General features: G+C 40.1%; 1 protein-coding gene across 1 annotated transcript in view; it reads right to left on the bottom strand.

The window, feature by feature from the left end:
• Positions 1-15,189, bottom strand: part of LOC145402305 (oxysterol-binding protein-related protein 9) — a 103,090-nt gene that overhangs the window by 23,075 nt on the left and 64,826 nt on the right. Inside the window, exons 7-9 of the mRNA XM_080274443.1 lie at positions 6,510-6,649; positions 5,189-5,275; positions 3,080-3,195 (exon numbers count right to left, since the gene is read on the bottom strand). Coding sequence (XP_080130569.1) covers positions 3,080-3,195; positions 5,189-5,275; positions 6,510-6,649 — 343 coding nt within the window. The remainder of the gene's footprint in view (positions 1-3,079; positions 3,196-5,188; positions 5,276-6,509; positions 6,650-15,189) is intronic.

Here is a 15,189-nt window from a genome sequence, read left to right as displayed (position 1 = left end):
CTCTTATAATCCCTCTTCAAATGCATAGGATGTACATGGTCTTTCTGGAGTAGCAAGAAAGACTGAACTAGAACAAATAGGATTAGAGTGTTTGCCTTCGGCCCGGCAACGCCAGGTACCCCTGCTGGTGTATCTATCTATCTATCTATATATATACAGTCACCTCTCACATAACACACGAATATTGTTCCTTGTAGGTCCGGCTTTATGAAATTCCGCGTTATACATCCATACGTTTACATGTTAAAGGGTTTCATGGTACCCAAGCCATCATGAACTTCACCTTTTGGGGCAATCTTCCAGGATTTTTCCCAGGACATTTACCTACCTAAAAATGACTTCAGTACATACAAACTGTGGAGGATTCCTCACCTTGAACTGAAGAGTTTGTGGGCTTCCTAGGGGGAGAGGGAGTGGGGTTCCAAGGCAGGGCAGGACTACTAATGGTCCCTAGCATGGTCCTCTGGCCATGCTGGCTGCACAGAGTCCTTTGTACATTTATACAGCTGACTGGAACTCCTGCCGTCTCCTGTCGGTTGCAGTGCATGATCAGGTACCTTTCCATCATAACAAGAGCTGGGTCAGACAAATGGCTGACCTGTTGACTTGGTACTTTTTGGTGATGGCACAATTACGTTCTCTCTCCTTCTGCTTGATCATGTCAAGCTTCTGCTCCTGGGTCAAACTCTTCTGCCGTCTTGCTGAGTCACAGTAGGGTGGCATGGTTAGGCTGAGTCAGGTGGGGGGGGGGGGAAGTTAATACACGGCACGTGTGGAGGCAAAGCGGGGAGAAGGTTGACTGGAGTGGCACAGGAATGCTCAGCAGACCGTGACGACACCCTACGCAGACACGTGACACGCATACGTCACGGGCAGTTGCAACATGCGCTATGACTAAATCTGCCTGCGTTTTGTCCGTTTTTTATCGTGTTTTGACCAGCTGTCTTACGTAATGACTAAATAGTCCATAATTTTTGGTCTCAGGCCACGTTTTCACTATCATAGCAGCGTAGTATGTTCTTTTAAGAAATGGGCAATTTCTCTGCATAATATTTGTCAAAATCATGTTTTGACCAAATCTTGGACTAAAAAAAAAAAAAAAAAAGGGCCGTGCTATGACTGTTTCCGCGCTCTCTGATCGCGCGTTATGTGAAAGGTGACTGCATATACTGTATATATAAATATACATGAAGCACTACCCAAAAGTTCCAGTAATTTGAATAGAGGGAGCCAACTGTTTGTAGTTTTGCCTTTTGCAGCTAGGAGGAGTCAGCAGCACCCCTTGTGTGTCAGTGTGGCCCTGGCCGTGTCTGTGAGTGGACATGTTGTTGAGCTACGCTTACTATTGTAACAGTGTGTAGGTGGTTTGGAGGTTTTGCAATGGTGAACCAATGGCACAGCAATGCCAAGTCGATGTTGATCGTTTTCTTTGATATCCAAGGGATTATTCACAAGGAATTCGTCCCATCTGGTCAATCTGTCAATGGAAAGTTTCACAGTGAAGTTTTGCAGTGTCTGAGGGAGAACATTCGCCGCAAACATCCAGGACAGTGGAAGAACAAGGACTGGGTCCTGCATCATAACAACCCCCTGCCCACACATCAGTTGTTGTCCAGCAGTTCCTGGCTTCCACTAATACGGTAGTCATGCCCCACCCACCCTATTCACCTGACCTTGCCCCCTGTGACTTTTTCCTGTTTCCCAAGCTGAAATTACAACTGAAATGGCGTCGATTTGACTCGATTGAGGAGATCCAGACAGAATCTCAGGAGGTGCTCAAGACTATCACACCTGAAGCCTTCCAGGGATGCATGGATGCATGGAAAAAATGCTGGGACCACTGTATACATGCCCAAGGGGACTACTTTGAAGGTAATAGTGAGAACTAGGAGATAATGTAACTTATTTTCCTACAACATTCAAATTACTGGAACTTGTGTATATATATATATATATATATATATATATATATATATATATATATATATACACAGAGCAGTGGAGATGGGATTGTTGAGGAATGTATGTGGAGTACATAGACTGGACAGGATATGAAAAAATGTGATTCGTGAAGGATGTGGAGTGAGGAAGTCTGTGGACACCAGAATCAAAGAGAGTGTACTGAGATGGTAGGGTCATTTGGAGAGAATGGATAACAATAGTGGTGAAAAAAGGTATATCTGAGCAACTCTGAAGGAGGGAGGAGGTGTGGCTGGCCAAGGTGAAGGTGGAGGGATATGGTGGATGAGTGTGTGTAGAAGAGAGGTATGGAAGTCAGTGAGGCTAGGGGACTGACAAGAGATCGAGCTGGGTGGATGAATGTTGTGGGAAGATGTGCATGATCAAGGATCTGGCACCCCTTTTAACGTGGCAGCATCTAGATTGACTCTTTTGGATACATTTATGTGAAGCTGCAGAATGCGGTGAATGTTTTTGGCGTATCAGATACAGCCAGGATTCCGGGGGCTTGAATGATGAGTGGAAGCGTGGCCCATTGGAGTGGGCAAACTTGGGCTGTCTAGACGATGCCACTCCTTACCCTCCCCAAGGGTGGGAAAGGAGGTCTGGATGATGATGATGATACACAAACACATATAGATACCACAATGATGCAAAAATTCCTTTCCTATGATAATAATGTGCATGATGTCAGTACTGGTCACCACCATAATCATCATCAGTCTAGTTCAATTTCTATAAATAAAAACAGAGTACAGTAGGTAAACAGGAGTACAATGAAAGAAGAAAAAAAAAATGTTCTAAACTGTCAGCAAACTGATCCCGTATCAAAATGACAGCTCCCCATCATCTACTTTTTTCTTTTTTTTACAACACTCATTTCAATACTGAAACAATATTCTATAAGTCAGTTTCAGGAATTTAAGGTCTACAGGGTATATACGCACAGGGGTAATAGAAATATCCAAGGATTAACTGAATAGCAAGAAGGACCTGCTTAAGAGGACAATGATAATGAAGTCAGGGTACATTCTTAGAGAAATGTACACTGCTGACCTGACTCTGTTGTGTTAGGCAATCAATGAGAAAAAAACATGCACAAGGGATAATGACAACTAACCTGAGAGAGGAGGTGGTGTATGACAGAGCCATGTCCTTCCATAGAGCCCAGTTCTTGGTCATCATCATCATCATACATACGGTCATAATCCACAGTTCCTGGTGACACACTGCTCTCTGTTCATAAAAGACACAGTAAGTAGTGTATACACATACCTACATGGACACCCACTACAAAAAATATTTAATACCCTTGTGGTGTGATACATTATGACACATGGACCAAGGATTCTGAACTACCAACAGTATCAAATGAATACTGTTTCACTATCACAAACAATTTCAAAGCTCACTGCACCCAGGGGTAACGAATATTTTTTTAGTGGATATAAATGCATGCATGCACACTGACATACAGTAAACCCTTGATGCCCACACACTTCAAGCTCGCAGATTTCATTAAGCGCGGATTTTTCACTCTGGTGGTAAATAATGAAGTGAAATAAAATGAAAAAATGCGGAGTTTGACTGGCGAGGACATATGTACCTCACACACTGATCAAAACTCATCATACTTAACTACATTTGCAATAACTAATCTTCCTACAGAAAAGTGAATTGAGATGAGAACTGACGAAAATATCTTGACATTACTATGCAGTACTGTATGGTATTTTTAAAACCTTTTATTTTACAATTTATTGTATTTTGCATTATGTTCATGCACAATCAATTATCATTATCATTAAAGCATCAGAAACCATTTTATTGTGCAGGCATATATTCAGGATGGGAGGGGCAACTAATCTGATGCTCGCAGATTTTCCATTCTCGCGGGGCTCTCTGTTCCCTAACCCCCACGAGCATCAAGGGTTTACTGTATATGTTAAAATTTATGCATGTGCACAAGTGCATGCACACACATACACACACACACCTAATCTAAACATAAAGCATCTACCCTTTTACAACTAATCCTAATTCTATGTAAACAAACCATAGTATAGTATTTCACTTTAGGTACAGGAGTGACTAAAGGTGCCAGTCAGGTTCAAATAAGTATTTTACTCATCAGCCTGAATTTTAAAGAAGCAGTTGGAGGATTTTCAATAACATAATGCTATCAGCAGTGAGGCTAGTAGCCTATCCTTAAAAATCATGGATTCAATCCATAACCTCACAACAGCTATTATGTGACTGGATGTTATCTAAAGTTCCTTAAACAGTTCAGTAAATCCTCCTTATGTATGAACTGCCTTTTGGGACTTTTGTTTTTTGCTGCTTTTGGGACATTTATTTTTACCGTTAAGTCCACAGTAAAGTACAGTACTGTCAAGAAAAATTGTCTCTTACAGTTCCAATGTTATTTAAAAAGCTGATTTGTCAGATTCCCACCAATTTACAGTACCAGCTGTTTAGAAATGTTGTGATAGAGGGTGCTTTACTACTCAATGGCCCTAGAACTATGCCAGTGCTGTATATCCATTATTTAATGAATGGATTTCAATGAAACTCCATGCTGGCACAGATACTTACAAACTTAACTAAATCAGTCATACCCAGCAATCTACTGTACCTGAGAAACTCCCAAGACATTTAAATTTATAGTAATATATGCTGAAAGTGAAAATAAAGTGCTCCCTTCCTGCTAGCCTGGCAATGGATTGTCATTAGGTGGTCTACTGCACAACTCTGACAATAATGACAATTGGCCATATATTCTTAGTTCTCCTTATCTAACTCACACTTTTCCTTCCTGTGGGGCTACTTTATGGGAAAAGGATTTGAAAACAAGATCTTACAAACCTGATGTGCTAAAAAGAATACATCACTAAGGACAGTGCAGTCACCCCAGAGAATAATTTGAAATTCACTAATTTGGAATACCAGGTGCAATTATGGTTAAACACTAGATAAGACTGTTTCCAAAACTTGATGAAACTAATGAAACCTTGTGATGAAGAGAAGAAATACATACATTTCACTCAAATCTGCCCATAAAAATGAAAATATTAACATTATTCTTGGGTGTCAAAGTAATGAATCACCAAGGATTCTGAAACACATCCCTGACTTATAATGGGGACTGACTATTGTACTGCTAAATATGACAACATTGTCATGCATGGATTTTTGAATAAGATCTTTTCCTGTACCTCCTGTGACTCACCTGAGGCCTTATGAGGAGGTGATGGGGCTGGAAGGGGGCTGGACGGTGACTGGGGGGAGGGGGATGCCACATCACTCCACCTCTCATCTGTACAAAAATAGTTTATTATAATAATACCACTTGAGGATGAACAACTCGTCATCCAACCCATGAATGTCTGGAATGAGCAGGTTTGCCTTAAGCTTGTACGCTCAGGATAGGCCAACAAAGATGTAATGCCACGAATTTTTAAAAATTAATTAAAATATGCACATGTAGTGTATATTTATCAATTTTAATCAACTTTGGAAACATCTCTCATTTGAAGGTTATATCTAAGCCCTTTAGTTCAAGGTCTCTATAGAACTGAATTCAATCATCTGCTATGGCAACAACAGATTATAAAAATACTGGTAATGTTTAAAAATGCTCCAAAGACTCCAACATGTTTGCATGCATCGGCCTTGGTCACCTAAATCTCCACACTGCTTGATCTCTGGATGCCTCCCTGTTCAGTCCCTTATCCCACAGGTGTCATTTCATGACCTAATTTCAGGTCTTTTTTGGTCTGCTTCTCACAACCTTACCCTTGATGTTCACACCTGTCTTCTTCCATACCCTATGAAAAATTATAATGAAGGGTTTAACCTCTCCATGTTGGGCTGTTTATACTACCACCGTCCTTTCAGTACAGGCAATTTTCCCAAAGTTGCTTGTTTTCAAACTCTGATATCTCGGAAAATATGGCAGTTAGGGGAAACAAATTTAAAACCATAATACTCACCAACTCTTCTTGCAAATAAAAGCATCCCTAGGTTTGTAGGTGGTTGCGCTGATGAGTAAGGACGTGAAGAATATACAAAATTTTTGGCCACAAGGCAGGCTGTATTCGTGCATGTGCTCACGGCCTCAACTCTGGCTTTGCTCTTAATGTGATAACTTCTCCATTACTAGATAAACCAGACAAAGTTGCATCCAAGACACACCTTATGACACTATCACTTAGCCCTTTCCTAGTATTCTTGGAAAGAAGCTTGGCAGGAGTGATAAGGCAAGGAGTCCATGTGGGGCAGGAACAGAATCAGATGAGAGGCTTAAGGAAACATCGTCCTACATCTGGAAAAGTCACAAAGACAACTGAGGTATGCTTGCCTCGGGTGCCGGGAATCTTTCTCCACCCCTTGGTGACGAGATCAAGTGATGGCCACTTCAAACTGTGGTGCGAAAACTGTGGTGTGGTTATAGCCGTCCAACGGCGTCCCTGGCCCACCAATTTCGCGTCAGATATAACCATCCCCCAGTGCTTAGGGGTTAAAGTTAATGGTTCATGGGGCCAACTCACCTTGTGCTGTGGTTGAAGGGTCAAGGAGGGGCGACTGTGCTGAAACAGTAGCCTCCTCACTTGAGTTGGCCTCACCAGCAGTGGATGCCCCCAGGCGAGCAGGGATGGTCTCAACGGCATCCTCAAACAGTCTCGGCCCACTGCCAGGAAGGAAGGGGAGGGGAAGAATTGTGAGTTAATGTGCAAAGAAATGGCTAATACAGCTTATCAGAAACCAATGACAGTAACAATTCATATACAGAGTTATATCTTTAGAGACAACATTTTGTCTTCACAAATGGTACTGTAGTCTGAAAAGTGAGAACTGAGCAAATAACAGCAAGAGTTAGCATTGTAATAAGACATGTAAAATATTAAAGACTAATAAATTAAATTTTATTTCTCTCATGATCTGGACAAATCTACAGCTATACACCGTATTTTATTCCAGCTAACATAAGAAAATTTTATTCTGCTGACAGTAAGTCACAAGAGCCCGAGATCATTAATACTGTCATAATTTACTCTCTCATGGCCATGACAATGCAAGTAGCAATTTTATTCAAGATAATGTCTGATGATTACATAACATCTGAGAGTTATTAACAGAAGCCAGAGAGAGTTCAAATATGACTGGCTTAACTGATGTCTTCCTTAAAGCATAAAAAATAATCTTCAAAATACAGCACAGTAACTGAGCCTTAATAAACTGCCACATTCCTCTACGTCCCTCTAAACGACTGCCATACGCTGGTACCTACACAGCCAATGCAGACTGTAAGAAGCGGTGCAGTGCAGGGCAACATAAAAGAACAAATTGCAAAAGCGTCAATCAAAAATGCAGGTTTAATTCGCTGGCTGGATACTGATGACATTTACAGTTCTCTACTAAACACACCTCAGAACAGACCATAACACTAACACCAAATCATTCCATACCTGTACTTCAGTTCACCTTACTGTATTACAGCATATTTTACTATTTACAGTACAGAAATATAATGTTCTGACATTATGTACATACAGTATCTAAGTCCAAAACATAGCACAGCAAACAATACCTTTGCACATCAGAACCCATTCCAAGACAGCTAGCTAGAGCTGCTGTTAAGTCCTTCATACAATGATGCCTTATTTATTTTACTCATTACTAATGGTCTACTTCATCTTTTGAGAGGCATCCAGTAATGATGGGACTGGAAACAAACTCCACCATCTCTCCTGTTACAATGATCTCCCCCTAGCTGCATAATGGTAGCTCAAAATTGTTTGGCAGTAATGAGGATTTCATAAAGAAGACCTCATTGTACTTAAGAGATTAAACATATTTTATGCAGTTAAGAAGGTCTAATTTATTCTGGTGCCATATACAGTACCGTACTGTACTGTACATATATATCTTCCATCCAAGCAAGCATTTTTAACCATTTCCCAAAAACAAGCATCTTTAAAGTGTCTCTATGCAACCATGCTATGCTATAGTTTAATTTACATCACCACTTAACACAGCTGTCCTACAAATTAAAACTATTTATGTTGTCATCTAATCCTCTATTGCTTCATCTGAAACACAGAAGCCCTGGGCTTCATTATTTAGTCCAGACTGCCCCTGAACTCTAACATGTGAGCAATAAAATCCAACCACCCTTCAAATGCAATCCTTTATGGGCCACATTTGGTTGGGATGCCTTAACCCACTGAATCATCACGCATTCATTTGGTTTTATGAATACCACTCAGCATGATAAATGGTTTTCTGGGCTACAAGAAACCAACTGGTTTGGAAGGTACTCAGTGTACAATCAATATCAAGAGAGTGGATAGTGGACATCCCCATCTACCTAATATAAAACTAGCCATCACAGTTCAGGCATTTTGCAATACAGCATCTGTAAACAAATACCCTACAACCTAAGCTACATTAATAACAAAAAAATAATTTCTTGGCATTTTGTGAATCCATATCCATCCATCCATCATCCAATCCTATGTTGCACCATGAGGACTGTAGGAGCCCGGGGTTAGGCAAGTTGGTCCTGACATTAAAGATTAGAGTGACCAGCCTCACTCATCCCTGAGTGACATTACGTGAGCAATAAACTCCAACCACCCCTTGGATATAAACCTTCACCGGCTCAATCAGATCAGAGCGCCATAATTACCCACTAAACCACCAGGCGCCAAAATTTGGTTATATGGTTAACACCCAGCATAGTAAATGGTTTCCTGGTGTACAGGAAACCATTTGGCTAGTCACTCAGTGTAGAGCCACCCACAGGCAGAACGAAGAGGTAAGAATGAAGGAAAGAAAGACAGAAGAGGATGGAAGGAAAGAAGGATGGAGGAGAGGAAAGGACAGACACCTGACAGCAGCACTGTATCAAGTGAGTGGATGGATCCATATTAAGCTATTTAATCAAAGCTGCTAAAAGGGTGGTTTATATCTGAGAGTCTGATTTACCAGTATTCCTTAACCCCTTCACTCCAAGGAGCTCTCTTCAACTAAATAAAAGTGTATGACATTAGCTAGAACAGTACACCCTTGAACTGAAGGAATTCACTACGACTGTTTTGAACCCCTTTACACAAAATGATATCCCCTTAACTGAATACTGTATAATAATTTGGTGTTAGCCAGACTCAAATACAAAAAATTGTACATCCATGGGCTGACGGGGTCAGCATACAGGAGTGCATATATTCTGTATTTCAAATATAAGCAGGCAAAGTACTGTACTTTGTTAAAAAGAGATTATGAAATTCCAGCAATAACAGCCTAACAGATGACCTTTTTCACAGAGGAATGCACAGAAAACAACGGTGCAACTAAACTGTCAACAGGTTTAAATTTAGACAGTGAAACACCCTCACATGCAAAAAAGATGATGAAATAAGTAAGCAGGGTGGATAATGAAGATGTATGGTATCTGGGCATAATGAAAATAAAACAAAGAAACTCTCACTCTCTCTCTCTCTCAAAAAGAATAAATAAAATAATAATAATAACTAGAATGGCACTCAGTACAGTGCATACCTCCGCCAAGGCCCAACATACATTTCCTTTTAATTCAATCAAATCTAATCCAATATGGAAAAAGACTACCCCCCTATAAAAGCACATTTAAATCCGGTAGATCCGGAATTTTATATGGATCCACACCAAACTGTAGACATTCGTAGATACCAGCATCCTAATTATGCCTGATTTTTTTTCAAGATCCATGCAATATTCACTGAAAAATTTACGAAAATGTCAAAAAACGCCCTACCTTGCAATGTTAAAGAAAGTGAAAAAAAATTTCTGGATCCGCACCTTTTCCGTATCCGCACCAAAATTTAATTGAGTCTATTCTGGGCCAAGGTCCATTCTTCTACAAAGTTTTGTGAAAATCCGTCCAGTAGTTTTTGTGTAATCTTGCTCACAAACCAACCAACCAACAAACAAACAAGCGGACAAGGATGAAAACATGACCTCCTTGGCAGAGGTAATAATACCTGTACTGTAACAAAAAGTAAATAGGATGAATGCAGTTCAGTGAGGTAGAGAGTACCTGTACTCAGCTCCATGCACCATCAAAGGTTATGCATCTTTTATAGGGGGATGTTAGTTGCTTAACTACTGTATATACAGTAACATCTGTGGTGTTCAGTACTTTCTTTCACTAACAGCAGAGAATATAAAGGAGAGCTGTTCTTGTTATTTCACATTGGGAATAGGCTACACTGTATAGTACTGAACTCATGGAAGCCCTGATAAAACTTGGCAGAAACTCCCTCAACTCTTTCCTTATCAGCCAAAGGATGGTGGACTGCAGGGGAAGGACAACTTCAACCTGTATTCCAGTAGGCTCATGTCAAGATAAATCTGGGGTCACAATTCCTTCCTCTCCTGTCTTTGTTTCCTTCTTTCTTTTCTCTTCCTTCTGTCTACAGGTGACTCTACACTGAGTGACAGGCCAAATGGTTTCTTGTTCACCAGGAAACCATTTACTAAGCTGCATGGTAACCATATAACCAAGCTATGGCACCTGGTGGTTTAGTTGGTAATTAAGGTGCTCCAGCTGGACTGAGCATGTGTAGGTTTACAGCCCATGCGAGGTTGGTTTATTCTTCACATAATGCCATGCAGGGATGAGTGAGGCTGGTCACTCTAATCTTAAATGTCAGGACCAACTTGCCTAGCCCCGGGTATCTACACTACTTATGGGGCAACACACGATTAGATGATGTAATGTAATGTCACCTCTTTTCACTAAGAATGACATTTCAGGCAGGTAGTGATGCCACAGGATACACCTGAATGTAACAGTGCATGTAGTGGTGTGCTGTGTAGATCATTCACTCATGAACTCTGGACAAAAACCATAAAGGGCACCTCAATCTATTAAAAATGACTAACAAAATTTTCTTTGTCACTTAAGTTTTCTTACTTCAGAACAACTGCAATGTAAGCAACAGATCTTTGATGTATCAAACAATAAATTAATATGCTTATTACAGCGATGGTATACTAATAAGCTCCCACAGAAGTAAACGGAATAATTACCTTAGTCAACAATATAAATAACATTTAGCAAAGGTTGTGAAAAAGAGATACCAAAGTACAGTAATGTATATACAAAATGTCATCAAGGAAAGCTAATAGGTACATGAAATGATGAAGTTCTTGCATATTGGATATTCTTCATTCAACAGGTATGTACAGAATCTGTTTCAAAGATCAGTGCATTCTGAGCATCACATTCCTCCAATGACTATACTGTACTGTATAAAGCCAGGGTGACTTCTTGTATACAGATTATCTGTAACTACCAATGAAACTTATGCAGACAGAGTTTGTAGGTCAGTCAGAGCTGGACTGATATCACCAGGAGACAAGACATTTTGGAGGGTGCAATTGTGTGTCTTTATGTGTCCTCACATGCTTGCACCTTGTCAAGGTTCCCTTAGTGATGAATAGGGATACTCTCAATCACAAACACTGTCACTTTAACCAATTAGATTTCCACATGCTTTTCAACTGCCTCCCACATCAAATGGAAAAAAGAGTCACTTTCCCACTGACCGAAAGTGGTGTTTCTCAGCCTCATAAATCAACTGCCTTAAAAGACCTAAACAACATGGCGTGAATATATTGAGTGTAATAGCTGTAGCTTTCCCTCCATGTCTGATGAGTGCAAACCCCAATTCAGTCATTTGTCAGTACTCATAAGACAACTACACAGTGTTTACTTTTGCTGTAAAAAGATTCGGCAAGATTATCAAATTACTGATAAAACTGTGGTAGTGTCTCGTAATATCTGTATAACCACTGTGCTGTACCAGGATCAGCTGAGGTTTTGTGCAGTATGACACTTCATTTTTCATAAGGAAGCTTAAATGAGGAACAAGCAGAAGGAATCACTGTAAATCAAGAAAGGAGAGAGAAATGAAAAAAGGAATGGGGTGAAGGAAAGCTTCAACTGCAGACCTAAAATCACCAGTATCCTAATCCAGTTTTCCAAAGAATGGCTCTCTGATTTCAATAGGGATGTGAAATAACAGACAAACTAATCCCATACACAATCTTCCACCCATCTTATACATGAGGAATGAGGCTATTCGTAATGCAAGCGCAATGCTGAGGGCTCATTACATCCTTGTACCAATAATGAGGTGGCTCAATTGGTAGAAAGGTGGCCTGCAGTCCTACCGGATCCAGGTTCAAATCCACGCTGGGGCAGGGAAAAGATTAAGGATTTGAATGTCAAAAAATCAGACTTTACTGATCTACCAGAAGACCCGCTGACATGTCACAAAAATACCCCTACTAATACCAACACAGTACACCAGTCCTGTATGAGACAGCCCTAGCATGTATTCAATATGGACAGTAGGTGTTAGTGCTGAAGTGGTAACATGTAGAGGTGTATGGTATGTAAGAGGGCTACTGGGCCTTGGGAGAAGGTTGCAAAAGCCTATGCCCAGAGTCGGACACATTAAAAAAACGTTGGGCTTTGTACTTGTTGTTCTTATTGCTAGGTACAGTACATGCACCACCATGGTCGGACAAGGGTCTTTCCTGTGGTGAAGTGCAGGGAAATAAGGGGAGATTTAGTTTCTGGGTGGATATCACAGCTGCTCCACCCAGGGTGCACAGCGCCACCCTGTGTGGGTTCCCTTTGCAATATGCTTCTCCTGTCCCACGAGATATCATGAAAATAAAAGGACTGCTGGGTCCTTTGATATTAAGTTACACCCAGGTACTGTATACATAGTCATATAGGAAAAATAAACAAATACTGTCCAGTACAGTAACTATTATCATTACTAACACAACCAAAGCAAATCCAAAGTGAATATCAGTCGCTACTACAAAACATGACTGATGCAATATTCACTATCCATCAACTGCAGGAGAAACACCTCAGAAAGAATAGAAGGCTGTACTATGTTGCTATTAGTGGACCTGGAAAGGGCACTTGACAAACTTCTGAGAGGGGTGGTAAAATGGGCTATGACAAAGCTGTATGTTCAATGGATTGTTAGACTGGTGATGAAATTGTATGTATACCCGTGACACTAGGTGGAAAGTAAAATGAGCAATTCTCAGTCAACTTGGATTACCATAATATGGGTACTACAGTACAAAAAATATGAAGTATTCCTGAATAACCACAAAGATACACTGAGTAAAATAAATAAACAGAATAAATGATGAAAAATCAGGGAGGCTGTGAAATCTGGTAACTGACGAAACACACAAATACACCATAGGGAAAATGAGAATAAAATTAAAAACAATCTAAAAACACTGATAATCGCAACATTCAATGACAAAACCAACAAACAATTATTTTATGAATAATTCCCAGTTTAAACAGAACTGTACTGAATTGCATCTTGGATGCTATTGCAACAGCAGTTTCAAAAAATAATTTTAGATCCAACTCTTAGACCTCAGGAGGTTTGCCAGAAGAAGGTACCAGTACTTAAAATAGTCTTGCATTAGTCACAGTAAAATAGATAGGCCGTCAAACAAGTTCAAGAATTACAAGAGGCTCTTAACCCTTAGCCTCAGGGGGTTTCCTAGTGGCTAGTAAAACTGTCTGCTGTTAGTCACAGTAAAACAATACAATATTATTCACCATCAGACAAAGTTGAAAGATTATTTGAAACAGGCAAGTCAGAACTGTCTGAACTTTTAAGTCTCTGGCCATCTGAGAACTGATCCTAACATTAGAGGGGAAGAGGTGTAAGGGTCCATCTGAAAACTGAGCAGAGGTTACCTTGATGACTCTGTAGAGCACAGTTAATTTATGCAATACCAAGTTTATGACTAACACTGCCCACAGACATGGCTCAAGATTCTGTTAATAATTTCATCTACAATTAACCCCTATTTTTATCCTGGCTACTCCCAAAGAACTATTCCCAGTTAAGGGAAATGTCTTGAGCTCACAGGGTCAATACCTGTCATACCTCTTAAACTCTTATGAATGGTTAGGTCACTTAAGAAGTTTCTTATGGCAACAGTTAAATGACATCACTGACTAGGGGTAAGTAACAAAGACTTATGTTTAACTGCAGTCTAAATTGTTCTTGGGACTGGGTTCTGCAATATCCATCGATGTGACTGAACAGGGAGCAGTGCTCAGGATGAATGCATGAATGCTCTCTCTCTCTCTCCCTCTCTCTCGTATGCTCAGATGTCATGTAAATGTATCCCACTCTAAAATGCTTGTGGTGAATATTACCTAAACCCTCTCTCTCTTTCTCTCTCATGATCATCTTGGAGTCACAGGCTCTGGCTCAAAAGCTCACAGCAAAGGAGCACATGTCTTTAAGGTCTGCTGTACTATGGCTGAATGCTGGGATGGTATGCACTAGCTACATAACACACTCAAGCAACTTTATTCTGGCTTTATCATATAGAACTTTAATATAAGAAACATGATATTCAGCAGGAAAATAAAAAATGAAGAAATAAAATTAAAATAAGTGAAATATGTCACAAAAACAGTGAGGTAAATAACAAAATAAGTTTTACACAAATATTTTACTTTTGTTTTACTCATTTGTGGTAGGTGGTGGTGACCATCATCCACTCACTTGATGTAGTGCTGCCTACTTCCTTAGCTTTTATCATTCTTTTTCTGTGCCCGCCCTCCTCTCTTCCTATTTCTCATATCTTTCCTGTCACTTCTTATTCCTTTTCTTTCCTTTACAGGTGGCTTTACATTGAGTGACAAGCCAAATGGTTTCCTGTAAGCCAAGAAACCATTTACAACGCTGGGTAGTAATCATATAACCAAACCATACGTGATCCCTACGTGTCAACAAGTGGGTTGGTGGAGGGTTGGTGCCCCTCCTTGTAAAACAACTAACTCAGTGTCAAATGGCCACCCTTTACGGGATTATGGTGTCTGGCAATAGATAGACAGATAGTTTTACTCTTTTCATAATGATTTTGTTTTTTTTAATACTTTCTTGTCAATGCCAAGCAACTTTATTCAGCATATGGGAACCTCTTCTAATGGAGTAGTGAGACATAATCTCGACGACCCCTTCACTATACGGGACCTATGTCCTTTTATGTCCTCAGGTAAACTAAACTGTTTGGCAACAGAATGAATAAAATAATAAAGGTATCAACATACTCAAGGGGTTCATGTACACCTTTAACCTCTTTAATACGAAAATGCCTTTTTGTGCTTTATTC

Source organism: Coenobita brevimanus, chromosome 57 (assembly GCF_032717465.1).
Source record: "Coenobita brevimanus isolate Jiangsu-jjx chromosome 57, ASM3271746v2, whole genome shotgun sequence".
Classification (NCBI taxonomy): Eukaryota; Metazoa; Arthropoda; class Malacostraca; order Decapoda; family Coenobitidae; genus Coenobita; species Coenobita brevimanus.
Note: the sequence above shows the minus strand (reverse complement) of the source record. Positions and strands in the feature narration are given on the sequence as shown.